A 17,000-nucleotide genomic window follows, 5' to 3' on the forward strand; every position below is an offset into this window, starting at 1 on the left:
GACAACAGTGCACTTTTTTCTACAGAATTTGGTAAATGTTCTTGTAAATCAAAATGGCCTGTCATACCTAAACCCACTGATTTTGCACTCAGATGTTTCTGTTATGGAGTGAGTGATCTCCCTCTTTTGTCTTTTTCTTCTCAGCTTTGCAATTTTTCTTGCCACCCACTGAGACTGGAAGAGGCTTCTGTTTTCCATCTGTTCAACAAATCTCCTTTTCCACTTTCCTTTCCCACTCCTTAAAACCTACCTAGGGGCCAAGACAAGCTGCAGCTGGCTCTCACTTGTGCCAACTCTTGATAGGAGAGAGGGAGTGAAGAAGGAGAAAGATGACTTGCAGACATATTCCCCTTAATTTTCAACTTTGCAGCTGTGTATTTAGCACACCCATTTCAGATGGGAAGAATGAAGCTCAACCAACACTGAACAACCCTGGAGAAACAACCCAAGCAATCAGAGCCAGCACAGCTCTTTTCAAGCTGAACGTGGTGATCTGGGCTGTAAACATCTAAGAACAGAACCTGTCCCTCATTCTGTGCCTGAGTAAGGACTGCTGTTCTGGATCACTAGATTTACCTGGGAGTGGAAATGCTGCTGTCACATGCAGAACTGACATTAATAATCTTTCCTGAAAGTAGGAAGCTTCTACTTTCAGACCCAATCTACATATTTCCAGTTAAATGTACCATTCAAAAGTTCTTACTTTGGGAGGGGGAGAAAGAAATTTGAAAAAGCACAAAAAGTGCTGAAGGTTAATAGGATGAAAAAATCTTAAAGCTACAAGAAATGAGTCACAGGCTGCTCTCCTGCTATTAGCTGACATGTTGAACTGTTTTCACATGGGCCAGAGCATCCTGGAGATACTTTATCAACAAAGGCAATTGTCACTGAGTGCAGTCACTGCTGCACCACTGCCATGGTTACAGGACAGAGCTGGAGGCAGGGCTTGTGCTGCTGACAGGGCAAGGGAGCTCTGGGGCTTTGCAGAGCTGTGCAACAGCAGCATTCCCCTGATGTGGGTCAGAGGACCACCAGGAATGAAAGAATACATGTAATAATTGGATGAGGGACTGAAAATACCCATGAGGTGCAACATTCCACACTGTAAGAACACCCAAATGGCAAAAGGCACTGGATGTTAATGCATCACCACAGCAACACGTGGCTTAGGGAGGCAGGGGAGCTGCACACTGTGCTGCTGGGGTCTGAGGCTCAGCAGGACCAGGGTGACTGCTGCAATCACCCCTTTGATCCTTCAGTCAGTCAATCCAGATAATCTGAGACAGTTAACTGGGACTACATTTTTGTGTGAGGAAAGGCAATGGGCACCACGAGTCTGCCAGGCTCAAAAATCAAACTGTGCACTAAAACTAACACATACAAACCCACACAAGCACAAATGCACAGCAGCACTGCTGAGGACTTTCCCCACACATGTGGGAGGAATTCGGAACAGAAAAGCAAATAAGCAGCTGAGAAAAGAAATAAAAAAATCCTCACAAAACCTGGAACAGTCATTCTTTCTTCTCTATCAATCAGTTTCCCTCAAATCCTAACTTTTCTGTAATTCAGACATAGTTTGCAGAACCCTTTCCTTTGGTAAAACTGTAAGTCTTAAGCTATCATCAAATGGCACTCAGTGCTCTTCAATAAACCTAACAAATTATTTACAGGGTGAAAGCTATGCAAAGAGTTTGGTTTAATGTATAGTTTTCTCCTGACACATTAACAATTTGTGAGTTTGTAGCAGTTCAGACAATAAAGACAGGCATAGATCTGTATTTCTGGAGAGAAGAGGTGGCTAAAAAGGGAAAGGCTGGAAGTGGGAGAAAGATGAGTTAAATTCATCTAGACCAATATAACTGTGCTACAGAGAAAGCTAAAAGATAAGGACAAAAAGCATTTGCATCGCTATTTATCTGCTGGCTGATAGTATTTTTAATAATGCCTGTTTTAAAGAAGAAAGTCTAGGTCAACTGTCAACACTTACCCAGCCAAATTCAGATAAGTGCACTGATGATTAACCTGCCTTTGCAAGCCAGCAGTCCCAGATAAATGCAAGTGGCACCAAACCAGAGACCATTCCCAAGCTGCAGAATGCCTTGCATCTCAGCAAACATTATGCACTGAAAGGGCTAGTTAATGCTTCCTACCTTGGATGGTCTCCTTTTGCAAAAGCTAATGCTGATTTATTTAGATTTGTCTTTCCCCCAGTGTTCTTTCTTCTCTGTTGAAGGAGAGAAGCGCAGAGAGCAGTTTCTAACGAAGGCAGCACTGACACTTGGATCCTTCTGCTGCTCTGACAGCGCTCCCAAGGCTGCCCATGCACAGGGAACCCTTCACTCCCACAGACAGAGCTGCCTTTATTGCATGTTTCACTATTAATGCCTATGTAATAAGCTTTTCAAGCACCTTTCACACATCAGTAGGTCCTGTTGTTAATGAAACAGCAGGGCAAGAGACATTGCAGAATGAACCATTCTTCCACACTGCAGGCAGAAATTTGTACTCCCTGCTCTGAAGAATTAGTATCGTCTCTCTGATATCCTGAGACTCTTGCAAAGGGAAAGGCAATCGATTTACAAAGTAGATATGGCTGCAAACAAAATCAGCTCAACCCCAGGGCAAGGCAAAAAACAAACTACAGAAAAGAAGATTCTTGTTTTAATTAGTAAATTAAAACTGTGACTTTGTCATAAATGACATCTAATCGAAATACAAATTATTGACATTTCTAGTCTCATTTCTGCCTAGTGCCCACTGCATTTGTTCCCTTATTTCAAAATAACATATGGTTGTGATTAATAGATTTTAAGAACATATATTGATTATGTTTTTCTGGACATTTACACATACATGTAAACAAGTAAAATGGTAACTCTTTCTTCCCCCACATAAACTGAGTGCCATGCTGCCGTGTTAGAATGTCAGATACTAAACATAAAGATGGCTCCAACTGCTGTGATTTTCAACAGCACTTGTAAGCCACATTTACACCAGTCATGTAGCTGTGAATCATGGGACAGTTGTAGATAAAATTGAGAGCTGAAAATATCCCTGAAGGGTATTTTGGGCACTGATGGGACACAGTTGCCTGTCCAAGCAAATGTGACCCCCTCACAGCCCATACTGTGTCTGTCATTAAAGCATCCTCAGAAGGTTATCTCTGGATAAGGAGGCTTCCTCTAACAATAGAGGAAAACACCAGCTGAAAAAGCAGATAAAGAGAACCCCTCCCCACAAAGTAATGTCTCAATATCTCACTATGGGCTGTCAGTGTTAAAGAACTCACAGAAGAAATTCACACCAGTGTGGGACACACCAGGAAAGCACTTTCTCTAGAAATGGTGGAAGGGGTTACTATCACTGCACAAGGCAGTGCTGAGGCATTGTCTGGAGTACAATGTTCATCCATGCTGAGAGAAGGTGGCTCCAGTCAGGAACCCACAGCATCACTAGAAAAGCCTGGAGCTGACTTTAGCAGCAGAGAACTGGGTTCACTCGGTTTTGTAAAATAGAAGTTGAGAGGAACTAAGACTACTCTCTATAAGTTCTCATATTTCATCAGTTGGAGGGGAAAACAAAAAAAGCTAAAAATCAATCTTATCCAAAGCATTTTTAACTCTCCTTATGCAGACCACTTTAAAATAGAAAGATGCTGGAATTGAGATGATGTTTCAAGTATCAGATGTTAAGGAAACCCAGAAATGCCTCCCAGGAGAGGACAAGGGGGAGTCATTGGCTGTCACACAGCTTTGTCATGAACCTCAACAGCTTTCCAAACCTTTTACACAACCTGCTATGTGGGAAGGACCGAGAGACAGACTACACATCTCTGCCTCCCCCAGCAAAATGCAGCTAAAAGACTCATTAAAATGAGGAAAGAAATGGAAAATGTTTTCTTGAATGAAAGGAGCTTAAAGCAGGCTCTGTATTATCATAACATAGACAGTAATTTTTTTTTTAAAAAGACAATTAAGTTTTTTTAGGATATGCTCATTAGCACAAGTTGAAATTTTAACTAATAAATTACTGCTTGTAATAGAAACAAGGAGAAAAATATTTTTAGTTCTAAGTGCAGAGAAATGGATTGCAACATGACAAAAGGGAAATGGCTGGTCATAAAAATCAATGGCTTGTTATTTTAAGATGTGTGCTATTGCATGATGCTAACTATTGCAGGATTGGCAGCAGAGATACAGCATGAGCACTGAAGTAAACCCTTTCTCTCCCTAGAGGTTTTCAGTCACAGTGCATTTTAAGTCAAACTACAAAAGTAAACTCCAGCAACTTCCTGCTCCTCATTTAAGTTGGAAGGTTTATCAATATATATGGTCAGGGATAAAATAACACAACTTCTAGGAGAGGATTGATTTGTATTTAAGAGTGTTCTGTATGCATCACAAACAAAGCAAATCTTGCCCATAAATGCACTGGTGGGTAGGGTTAAAACAAAAAAAAAAAACAGAACAGCAAAATCATTGCTGTTAAAAGTAATAAAATTTATCATCTCCATAAATGAACTGCTCAGCCCCTTTTATAGCTTTTCCAGTACAAGTTCCCTGGAAGAGTGGGTGCAAGCCAAGGTGGAGTGGAGGGGAAGAAAGGAACAAGAATGGAATTATAAACAAAGTTATCCTGTGTCTAAGCCCATTTACTACACTGAATGAATCTGGCCCTCAGAAAATGGGCTGAGAGAAGAATTTAGGTAACTAAATCATCATTGTATTTGGCTGAGGACCTACAAAAACAGCCATATTTTATAACTTATCAGTAACTCACACTGGTTGACACTCCCTTCCTTTCTGCTGAATAAACACCTAAAATGAACAAGTGTTGCAAAGGGAGACAATATTATAAAATCCAGTCACAGAATAACATTGGAAGCAGCTGTCCTCCTGACATTATCACAGAAATCAGAGATGGAAAAAATCCTATTAGGTCATATAGTCCCTCCCTTTGTCATTGCAGGACTGTTCCCTAACATGGATTTTCCAGTGCCTTGTCCAATCTTGTTACAAGACTTTCAAAGTGATGGTTTCCAGCAGCTCCCTTGGGAGAGCATTCCCCTGCCTAATAAGTACTGCTGTCAAGATTTCCCCCCAATTTAAGAGCAATTTGCCCTATTATTTCTGTGTTTCTCCAGATAATAATATTCAAGATGGTAAAAGAAAATACTGATGTTTTGAAAAATGTCTCAATATTCCAGACAACTCCACTAATAATGCATCCTCCAACAAAGAACAGGCATTGCTACCCTGTATTTTCTCTGTCCTCCTGACCAGGAGATACACAAACATCTCAATTAGCCTGCTAGGGACAAACAGACATCGAGTTTGACACCAAGACCAGAGAGAGAAAGAGAAGAGATCAGCCCAGTTCCAAGCCTTTAGAACAAGCCCATCTGCTGCACACAAACAACAAATGCCTTAAACACATTAGCTATGGACATGCTTTCTGAGTCCTTTCAAAGCTGTTTGCTCAGACTGTGACTTTTTGTTTGCCTTCCTGCTGAAAGGAGGTGTGTGCATTGCCTCCTCAGCCAGCTGCTCTCCATGACCCACACTGAAACTCAATGGCTGTTTAAGTGATCCCTTCCAGAGCTCCAAAGAGTCATGGAAACCCAGGCTGATCACCATGGGAGAGGGCTCACAGTGTGAGTCACTCCCTGAGAACAGGCAGTGGCAATGTACAGAAAGCTCTTGAGATGTGTCATGGCAAAACAGAGGGGATGGGAGCAGATATCTTGGGAGATGTCATGAGGAACAGGACCTACTGTGACAGCAGAATGCTCGGACATGCGACACGCACCCATGTTCAAGCTTCATTGCACACAAACCAACAAATTGTTTTGTACAGTTCTATAGAAAAAAAATTTAGAGATCATAGAATTTCCAGGTTGTTCCAACAAGTGTCCAGACATTAAAATGTCATTGTAACCATTCAAATCCATTTCCTGCTCCATTCTAACCTCAACCTATGTTTCCTGTTTCACAATGATACTATCTGTGCTTTTACAGATGCTGAAAGTCCTTTCTCCTCATCTACTTTTTTTTAAAGGTTCTGGAATCTTGCATCAGTATTTTTTTCCACAGTTAAATGCCACAGACCAATGAATGTAGCTCCCAGCCTGAACCAGTACCAAAGCAAGATGAGGATCAGTGGTACAGAGCTGTCCTTAGAGCAACACTGAGGAGTGGAGACGAGAGGGACACACACACACACTGACCAAAATCATCCTATTTAATCTGTCATGGTAGAATTCCTACAATAGCTTTCAAAAATTATCTTTTCCCAAGTTTGTTGCTGGCCCATCTACCATAAAAACAAGGAACCGTCTTCCTATTCAGTACACTCTCACCAAGCAGTCAGAAGAATCAGCTACAGTCACGTGTGCTCCCAGGTCCCACAAATCACACTTGGTAATGTTACTTTGCAGATCTTTAAGGCTTTTTTTTTCCTTTTTATTACCCATAGAGACAGTAGGGACCCAGTTCTTAATCATACCACACCACATGCTATTGTTTAACCATACTGCAGGTAAAATATTACCACATAAAAAGAGGATTCTTGCACATATTTCAAGTACCAGGATAGAAAAACAAAATATTGTGAAGCCAAGAGTCAGTACAGAAACTGGAGCTTCTGTTCTTCTCCTGTCTCAGCATTAATCACTCCTTGTAAACTGCTCTGAGTAAGTGCCCTCCAAATTTGCCACAGCTTTAACTCTTCTCTCTGTATTCACCTCTTCTAATTACCTTCACTTTCAAATCTCACCCCCTTTTACTCCCTTTCATTCAATGTCAATGCTTGACACCTCTGAAAATATATAACAGCTTCCACGGTCACCTTTTACATTTTTGAAGGTTTTAAGATGTTTTCTTTTGCTTTGCCTCTTCCAGTTGAGACAATTGTGTCCAAAAAAGTAAGAAAACTGTCTTTATACTCTTTCAAATTCCCTTTTAGAGATCTCCTTTCAGAAAGGTCTGTAAAAACATTTGTTAATGGAAAAATCTCTCGTGCCTATGTTAACACCACATCATCCCATCCAAGACAGATTCCCATCTAGTATGGATACTTGCTCATCAGCTCCTAACAAGTTATCATTGTCCACCACTTGGACAGTTAAGTCTTTGTGTGACTCCAAGCAGATCTTTCACTGGTGGAAGCCCTTTGGGATTTCTCCAGGCTTTCTTAGCTGATGAAGAGAAAAGAGTGAACCGAGCAACTCCTCCTAACTCCAGTGCTGCTTGGACTTCACAGGGAAAAGCAGAAAGAAAAAGCAGATAATCGATGACTGACAGGGTAACAATAGACTTAGATCCAAGGATAAATTTTATTCTGATCAAAGGAATATATGAATTTTGTGACATTGGGTCAGTTATATGGAAATTTTTGCATAATGCATAAAAACATAACCCTACACTAAACAATTTCCTGCTTCTTAGAACAACAAGTGCAAACAAATCTCTGCCACACAGTTCATTTCTGGTTGCAAAAACACAGTTCAAATCATTCACTTTACTTTTCAACACCTTCATCCTATCTTTGGGGAACATAAAAGAGAATAAAAAAAAGCAGACATTGCAAATGAATTTAATGCAAGTTTTAAAATGTGCCTGATAACACATTCATTTATTACTTCTGCTGCCTGAACATTCTCCAGTACCATAAATATCCATTTAGGGAGTTTGTCTATTACCAAATCATTAACAGAAGAAACAAAAAACCTGATTACAGACAGAGTTCCTGGTATTCACTAAAAGTAACATTAAGCTGTGGCATTAACACTCATTTGTGAGCACAGGACCAAACCCAAAAGAGCTAGTCTTTTTGTACACTTTGGGATGTGCTTGAATGACAGGTTCTCCTTACCTCGAGCACTCTTCCTGTGATGTACTTTTCACAGTTGTCACACCTGATCCCAAACTTGGCATGGTAGTCTGTTTCACAATATGGAACCCCATCCCTAGGGAAGAACAACAGGCTGTACAGATGCTGTTTGATGTAAGCTTACAGTTCACTGGGAGATTATGCATCTAAAAGTTGTCAGCTTCAACACTGCATAGGGTATTTATGGGCTTTCCTGCCTCCCTCGCAGTCATTAATATTGTAAAAAGCTGAATAGTAATGAACAACTATTTTGGACCACTTCTCTCCTTTGTTGCCAAACTCAGCCATCAGGCTTGTAATAACTCAGTCTCTGAGACCCTCACACCACCTGTTTAATCATGTTACCCATTAACTTCTTTCACGTGTTTCCTCCTCTCTGGAAAGTTATTTCACCATATTACTCTTCCCCTCTTATCATCTAATCCATCCAACTGATGTATCATCTGATATATGTATTACCTAATCCTTTAGCTGAGACTGCAGAGAGCAATTTCTCAAATATCTTGTCTGTAAACCAAGTTTTGAAAAACATTTAAATCTACTGGCACACTTGACTGGACTTGCTTAAAGGCAGTCATGGATCAAACAACTTGGGAATTGCTCCACAGAAGCCAGCAATGACTACAAGAATTCAGCCTGAGCAGCAGTGTGCTCATGCATGGTGTAAGCAGCTATTTCACCACCACCAGTGAGTTAAGATACAATTTAGAGATATGAGGAAAAAAAACTGGGGTCTCAGCTTTTATTTTAAAGTGTCAAGACCAGATCACTTGGACTATTGCCCTGACAAGAACCTGTTAATTTTACAGTTTACAATTTTACTAAATTGTACATGGAGACCATTAAATGGATGAATGAAAATAAATTGCTCTAAGAAGAAACTGGAGACTCTTCTCATGCTTCAAAGTTCAAGTTAAACATAGTTAAATATGTTTTGTTCTACTAAAACAGTCCATGATCAGACAGAATTATCAGTAGAGGCATAATTTTATCAGACATTTCCCTGGAGAAACATAGAAATTAATTTTATAGCCTGGAAGTTGGATTTCTTAGAGACTAACCTAGAAGTTATCACAATAATTAATTGAATTAATTAAAGACAGGATGTTTCTTCTCTTGAGTTATTTTGTTTGGCATTTAGCCTTTTTAAAAAGACGATTTTGCAGTAATTATATCTTTACAATTTATGGTGGGAGGTATATTCAATAACAAGCAAAAAAAGCACTGTACTAAAATACAGCAGACTAGCCCAACATTGAGACAATGTAAAACCTTATTTAGGAACACCATTTTAATAAATATTGTTCTCCAGTGCAAGCTGTGAAATTAAATGTTGTACTTGTATTAATCAAAATCCAAAGAATTGTTGAAAGTCAGGGGGACATAGGCTCTGAAACTCCATCATCTCTGAGCACTGGTGACTGAGTTACTTTGCTGCTTAACCAAATTTCAACATAATCCACATCTCTGAAGCAGAAATTAATCCCAGGTGCCTTGGCCAGTGAAAGGCCTGCATGTCACTGGCAGAGTGATCAAAGTGATCCAAGTGTTGACATGGGACGTGGTCTGTGGGTGCTTTGTGCTCTTTCTCATTGCTGTCATCACATTCAGTCCAAATTTGACAGCATGAGGGTCTGGAGCTGCACAAAATCATGGCATGTACATCCTTAATGAACTTCTGGCTAACATTTCCTCTTATGTAATGCATATAGAAAGAACAGTACCTGCTTCTTTACATTACAGCATCACAGAGAGCAAAACCATAGGTAACTAAGGGCATACATTTGGGACTTTCCAATTTCCAAATTCCACTTGCTGCCTCTCTGTAGTATAGCTGCTTTGTCAAGTCCCATTCCAGGTAAATGGAAAAATGTTACTTCCACTTTTCTCCATTTAATTTTTTTTAAATACAATTTAGGTAATAATTTAGACAAAAATCTCTAATATCTTACATATTTCTGAATATATATATATGTATATATATATGTATATATAAAGGTACTGCAATATGCATTTATATATTATATTACTTAATTATATTATTATAATATATATTATATTTCTATATTATGCATTACCTTTAAACCTTAACAATGCAAATAAATGCAATTATAAATTAATTATTTGGCATTAAAAGAATGATTAAAAGAGGTGAAAATACTCCTCTACTTACTTGCTGATATACTCTGCATTCAGTAGCTTGCCACATGTATTGCACTTAAAACAGCCCAAATGCCAGTGTTTGTCCAAGGCGACCAAGGACTGACCATTTTTTATTTCTGAACCACAGCCCCCACAATCTGCAAGAGAAAAGCCCAAATGAGTGAATCATATTCTTCAGGTGGTCATGCAGCAGTTGGTTACAGCAGCACAAGGATCCATCAGTGTCCCAGCACCAGCTCACCCGGGCTCCATCCACTGCTCACTGATGGATGGCAACTGCTGCTGCCCTTGGAAAGCTCTGAAATTGCCACAAAACATGCATCATTCAAAGAAAAAAGCTAATGACTTTAGTTTCCTAGTGACTTAGGTTCATTTTAATTCATTTATACTGTGTTCTAAAAAATGAAGTTTTGCTGATTGATTTTTCAAGCACTGCAAATCAGCCTGATAAAAGAAATAAAAAAGAGCAAGAGTAAAACAACTGATTCTTCATATTGGCCTTTGCCTTTGGATCTGCAAGCTCTACTTATTTCAAAATTCTTTTTGCAACCATGAAAAAAATCCAAGCTGAAATCCTGGTATGAAATTTCCTGTACCCAGTAAAACACACCAATACTTAAGAGGCATTAGTGACATTTCAATATGTGAAAGTGATGGCTGTCTATGTATTTATTCTCTATAAAAAATTCACTTATATAAACTTTCAAGAGGTGCTAACAAAAAATACATGTAGAACATGCACTAACTGGTAACAGAGGTTAGTCTGTGTTGGTTAAACAGGCTGTAGGTAAACCAGTTATGCCCCCCAGAAAGAGTAATTCAGAACAAGACTCTCTGGGGGTTTGGTTGCCCTTCTTTTTAACAATGGAAGATTTTGACTAAGCTAGCAAAAGCCAAACCTACAATCAGTTTCTGCCCTCTTCAAAGATGTTACATAGACATGGATCTGGTTCTCTATAACCCAAATGAAGCCTCTAATACCCTACAAGGTCCATCTCTCATTCATCCTTCACTCTACAGATTTCCTGTCTGTGGATGATTTTCTTACTAAATGTAAAAACATAGAATATGTGGAAAAAAGGGAAAAATGCCAGTGATAAATTGATTCTAGTAGCAATATCTCAGTAATCTTCTAATGCTCCATAAAATATCTTCCATCTCATGTGGAAAAATACATAGTGTTTTTAGGAATTCTTCAGGTATACCAATAATTTTCTAGAGAAAAGACAAAGCCTGAAAGACATTTAATCATTCAGAAATTCCAGGAGAGAAAACAAACCCATAAAAATGTCTTACATGGGAGACAAAGCTATGCAAAAGCATTAGAAAGATTTATCAAGTTATTAGGACAGAACTCTCAACCTAGGGTCTCATTAAAGCATTTAAACAGTCTTCTTAAAAACTTTCTGATTTAAGACTGTATTTCACTGGTTACATGACCCTAATGAGACAGTGTAAGTGAAATTGTAAATGTTTCACTTCTGAGCACACAATGATAAAGCACAGTTTGTATTTTCCTTTATGGATTTGGAATGTATTGAGGGAGCAATAATGTGGCTCTTTAATGTTACCCTCCAGAGCACCAATACCTGGAAACAAGCCTAGCACAAAAGCATGTGCACTACAGATCAGAACATTTGAGTTTTGCTAATAATAAAGAACATTTGGGTGTGTGCCTGGTTTTAGTCCCTGCAGTATTCTACAGTATCTGTTGTTCAACTGCAATCAGAAATTTGTTTGTGATCTCCTCTGTACTGGGGATTCATCTGGAAATCTAATTTAATCCGACTGCTTGAGGGTTTATTTCACAAACTGAACACAACATCATGTGCTCAAATGTCATTCACCTTTCATCTGGTTTAAGCTTGGGTGGGCAGAAATGCAGCATTTTGTGAGCTACTTTTTTTTTTCCCAACTGCTGCTTTCTCTGTAAAGTGCCAGATAATTACAAACAAATATTGTGGTTGCTATGCCAACAGTGCCTACTGATGCATGTCCTTGTCTTCCCATCTTGGATGCAGCATCCTTTGGTGACTCAACTAATTTCAAGCAATAACTCTGCAGAACACATCAATTTGCTGCTCCATGTTAATATTCTTCCTTGAGTACTCTCTCAAAATCAACACTGTCACAAGAGGCTTTCAGAGCTATTGTTTTATAAAACAAAACAAAACAGAAAGGTAGGTACTTATGTAATAAAAAATTCAAGGACTCAGGCAGAAAGCAAGTATTTTACATTGTTCATTTCTTCCAAATGGAGTGCATGAAGGAGGTTAGAAGCAAAAGGGGAGGATGAAAATAGAAGGACTTGTCAGAGGGGGCAGTGATGCTGGGAGCTCAGTGAGTCCCCAGAGATGTTCTGAAAGCACTGCTGAGCTAAACAGGCTGGGGAGCAGCACACATGGCACACATCAGACAGTTCTGAGACAAGAACAAACCCAATGTAACACAGGGTCAGTGTACTACTCCTTCCTTGAAAAAGTTTGCCTGAGATCATGTTTTTGTGCACTACTAACAAGAGTTGCTCGTTTAAAGCATTAAGGTCCTTTCCAAGAAAGCTCTTGTCAGGAGATAACACCATTCACTGCTCTATGCAATGTGGGGAAAAGGTAAACTTTTATTTTCCAGGGTCAGGTTTTGCCACAGAGATGTGCTGCTCCCAGTGCTGTCTCCCTCTAAGGCAAGTGCTTTGCTGAGGTTTGCAGGTATCTGGGCTCTGTGAAGGTTCAGTGCAGACCCAAGAGAGCTGAGGAAATGCAATGACAAGAAAAACTCCCCACGGTGTGTGTGTGCACAGAGAAAGGGAATGTAAATACATTAAAGGATTCTGTACCACAGACAATCAAATGAACTTGTCCTGTCAGTACTCAACCAGGCTAATAATGTCCATTGTAGTCAAAGGCACTTTTCACATGTGACAAGGAGACAGCAAAGATGGCCAAGGAGGATCCATCTGCAGAATAAGTGACAAAAGAAAGCACCCAACAGAAAGGGCCAACCTATCCCCAAAACAGAACGGCATTAGCAAGAGGAATCCATAGAATATCTCACAGGGCATTCACACAGCAGGTTTGGCTGATGAACTGTAGAAATGAGATGGTGAAAACTTCTGTGAAGAAATGTGGGGGGGGAAAGAAAACAGAGAAAAGGAGAGATTTCTCCCAGAAGTGGGCTAGACTCCTTACACAGGAAGATGAGCAATCCATAGGGCCCTTCCTCAGCCATGCTGAATCCAGCTTGATGTAACGGTCATTAAAAATTTTTCTGTCTTTGCTGTTTAATTGCATTGCTGCTGCTGTTTAATTACATGAAGTGAGCAGTGGACTCTTAAAGCATGGCAGCACTTTATGAGCAAAAGAGCAGAGGAACGGAGTCCAGAGCAACAACACCCCTCTATGATTTACTGCAAAGAAGTTGGTGCGAAAAGACCACATTTCTTTCCCCTACTGTTTGTATCTTCTGATAGTGCACAATAGTCTGAGGTCAGGGTGAATGCCCCCCACCTACACCTCATACATTAAACCCCTTGCTGTGTAGTATTTAGCCATGCAGTCCTGCCACTGATATTTTCTGAAGCTGGAACTGGAACACTTAAAAATCATTAAATCTCACCCTGGCTTTTATTTCAGATGGACTTGGGCTGAATCCTCAAAAATATTAGCATCTATATTATGTTTTTCTCCAAATAATTTGATTTAGTTCATTTTAATCAAATCTTTGAGAGGTTCAATGTATTGTTAATCCTATAATGGCACCATCTGTGCTTCTTTTAAATATCAGACTTTCTTGAAAAACCACCCTATACTTTTTCATGTGGCTACCTCGAATTTCATGACACCTCTTATGCAGCAGAGTAGTAGAAGTTCCAATTGTACACACTGGTGTAAAATTATGCCCTTGAAACCTGTGCAGACTAAGAAGCACTGACTGAAAAGAGCAGAAATCCGTACTTACTTCTCAGGTTCTGTACAGGGAAGGAGCCAGTGCTGCTGGAAGGGGGCAGGGAACATTTCTGGCAGATGCATTCCTTCCCATTAAAAGTTACCCTGTCACCCGCAGGGAAAGGCAACCTGCAAGAGCAGAAACAAAAGCAAACTGGTTACAGTCTCATGCCTTTATCACAATTAAATATCTTCCCACAAAGGAACTGATTATACTCTGGCTGCTTTTTCTCTGCTTGCCCAGCTCTCATTCAATTTTCCAGCCACTTAGAGGCTTAAGTATCAAAGGGGCATATCAAACAGACAACTTCAAATGCAGATGGTTACAGCTTCTTAGGAAAAATAATAATATCTAAAGCTACAAAAACACAGTGAGCACTCAAGTCCAAATTGTTGTGTATCTAAGAAATGTAGTATCAGCCAGAGTTCATCACTAACAGGATCAGTTACAGAATGAAAATAAAATTGGCATTACAGGGAGTTAAGTAGAGGCAAATGCAGCTGCTTTTATGTTGTTAAATAGCTGCACGAGAGTGATGACTTTTATACATTAAAAATTTTACATTAAAACTTTTTACATTAAAAATCAGCGCTTGTACTCACAACTTTTATCACATCAAAGTCTTTCTCTTAATCTATGTGCTCAGAAAGCAAATGTTATTGAATTCTCAAAGGGAAAAAACCTATCCCAGTTATAAAACCCACAGCGTCTACATTATTTGTTTTCCCTACCCAACAACAGCTCTCCTTACACTTAATTAAACCATTCCTTTTTATCAATGTTCTTAAAACAAAAGCTCTCTGCTGTGCACTTCCTTGTCTGGGCACAGAAACCACTGAGGCTTTCCCTCTAAGGGAGCCAGATGGAGAAATCACTTCATATGCAGCAAAGGATGGTGAGGATTTAGAAACACATTTCGCTCCACCCAAAGCTCGTGTCCAACTAAATCCCTATCCAAGTATCAAAATATGGCTTAATGGGGCACAAACATAACACACACCTTCTGCTTCATGGTGAAGTCCATCTGACCACACTATTTCATTAACATTTCATTAAAACTCATGGCATTCTCCCACAAATGCTATCAAATTCATATCAATTGTGAGGTTGTCTCCACTACAAAAGCTACACAGATACTTTGCCCTAAATTTAAACATTATTTTGCTCCCTAAACTGCCTAAGAGAAACTTATTTTATTCTGCACTTGAATTAAATTTAAAATAATTTTTTATTACTTAGAAAAAAACCAGAAGCAATGCTGTCCTTTGTTTCTATATAATGTTACTAAAATATATTTGAAACCAGCTAAGTGCCATGCATTTTGGACCGCTGGTGATAATTTAAAAAACGAGGAGACATGGAGTGTAAATATTATTCTCTTTTTTGATATCTGATAATGAATTCTGCATTTCACCTTTTTTTTTTTTCTCTTTCTCAAGTCTTTATGGTCAAAAAACTTCCTACCTTGTCACTCAAAGTACAGTAAGTAAAAATACTCTGTGAAAGTAGCCTTTAATATTGCCTTACTCTCTGACCCAACAAAATGATCCATGCATGACTCTGGTACAACAAGGTCCAACACCATGTTAGTATAGATTCAGGAATATGTGCCATGCCTAGTTGTATCCATGCCTAAATTTCCATCTGTTTCAAAGAGGATTTTGTACTATTAATTTTACTCAATAACCTAACCAGAAGACAACACTGTTTCTAGTGTGACAGGCAGGATGTGGTGGAGCTGCACTCCAGTGAGCAAACCTGTCCTGTCTTGCAGCAGTAGCAATCTTCTGTGTTACACATTCAAAAAAACTCCCAACACCATCTTTTTAGTCCATAACTGTTGTCTGCAACAGATTTTGATACTTTTAAAGTCAGAGATACTTCTGATATGCAGAAAAATGAACGAGCTTTATGAACTCACAGAAGAGTTGAGGTTGGAAAGGAGCTCTGAACGTCATCTGGACCAACCAAAAATTTATTCAAATAAACATACATAAATTTGAATAAAAATTAGTAAATGTGATACACTTCTATATAAATAATAAAAATTCATGACTAATTACCAAAAACTGTCTCAAAAATAGAGCGATACAATTCAAATGCTATCCTAGTTTTCTACTGCAAATGTGAAATAAACCATTTATTCATGTTTTCATTAAAAAAAAAAAATTACAAAATCAAGCCTAGAGCTTAACACTACTAACTGATCTGGAAAGACACAAGCCAAGGGATTTCAACCATTCCAGAAGTGAGACAAGAACTTGTATCCAATCTCCTGCATGTTTTCAGGAAGAGATCTCATCTTGACTTACAGATACACACAGATTTATTATAAGCACTGGCAATCTGCCCCAAATTAACCCTCCCCTGCTGCACTGATACCAGCACACGACCACCTCTCACTCCAATGCACAGCTGCATGTCCTGGGCAGGACAGCTCCTTCCACTGTGTTTTGCCATGGGGACCAAGGCTGGGCTCAGCTCATGACCCAGCTGGGCTCTGCTGAGCTGTCTCAGTTAAACACCATTAATAATCCCAGGGATGGTGATGTGCTGGAGCTGTGAGCAATTCACTGCTCTGAAGGATGTCTGTAGCTACTGAACAATCTTGTATGCAGTATATAAGGAGCAGCAGGGAGAGGTGAGGTATATCTGATAATTACATCTTCCTAATAAAGATCCAGCTGAACTTCCAGCTGAGCACAGAAGCCCCCCTCAAACAGAGGCAGCAAGCAGCAGCTAATGTAGAAGCAGGGAGTGCCCACTTTGGATTGGCTCATCTCATCATTGTCTGAGCAATCAGACAATCTAAAAGGAAGTAAGTTAAAAGTAGAGGAGAAGAAGAGGAATATTCACCTCCTATGGCACAAAGAAGCAGGCAGATGACAGCTCCAAACATGCCAAAGCTCACAGGCACCACAGCAGGTCACAGAGCCTCCTTAGATGGGAGGCCACATAGGGGTTTCCTAGCCCATAAAAATACTGAACTTGGTTTATTTTCT

At 39.4% G+C, this 17,000-nt stretch overlaps 1 protein-coding gene across 8 annotated transcripts in view; it reads right to left on the reverse strand.

The window, feature by feature from the left end:
• The window catches only part of ABLIM2 (actin binding LIM protein family member 2), a 131,942-nt gene that overhangs the window by 58,070 nt on the left and 56,872 nt on the right, over positions 1 to 17,000 (reverse strand). For all 8 annotated transcript variants that reach the window (XM_077177760.1, XM_077177759.1, XM_077177757.1 and 5 more), the window contains exons 4-6: positions 14,011 to 14,126; positions 10,067 to 10,193; positions 7,876 to 7,969 (exon numbers count right to left, since the gene is read on the reverse strand). In XM_077177760.1, the coding sequence (XP_077033875.1) occupies positions 7,876 to 7,969; positions 10,067 to 10,193; positions 14,011 to 14,126 (337 nt within the window). The remainder of the gene's footprint in view (positions 1 to 7,875; positions 7,970 to 10,066; positions 10,194 to 14,010; positions 14,127 to 17,000) is intronic.

This window comes from Agelaius phoeniceus, chromosome 4, assembly GCF_051311805.1.
Source record: "Agelaius phoeniceus isolate bAgePho1 chromosome 4, bAgePho1.hap1, whole genome shotgun sequence".
NCBI classification, from domain to species: domain Eukaryota; kingdom Metazoa; phylum Chordata; class Aves; order Passeriformes; family Icteridae; genus Agelaius; species Agelaius phoeniceus.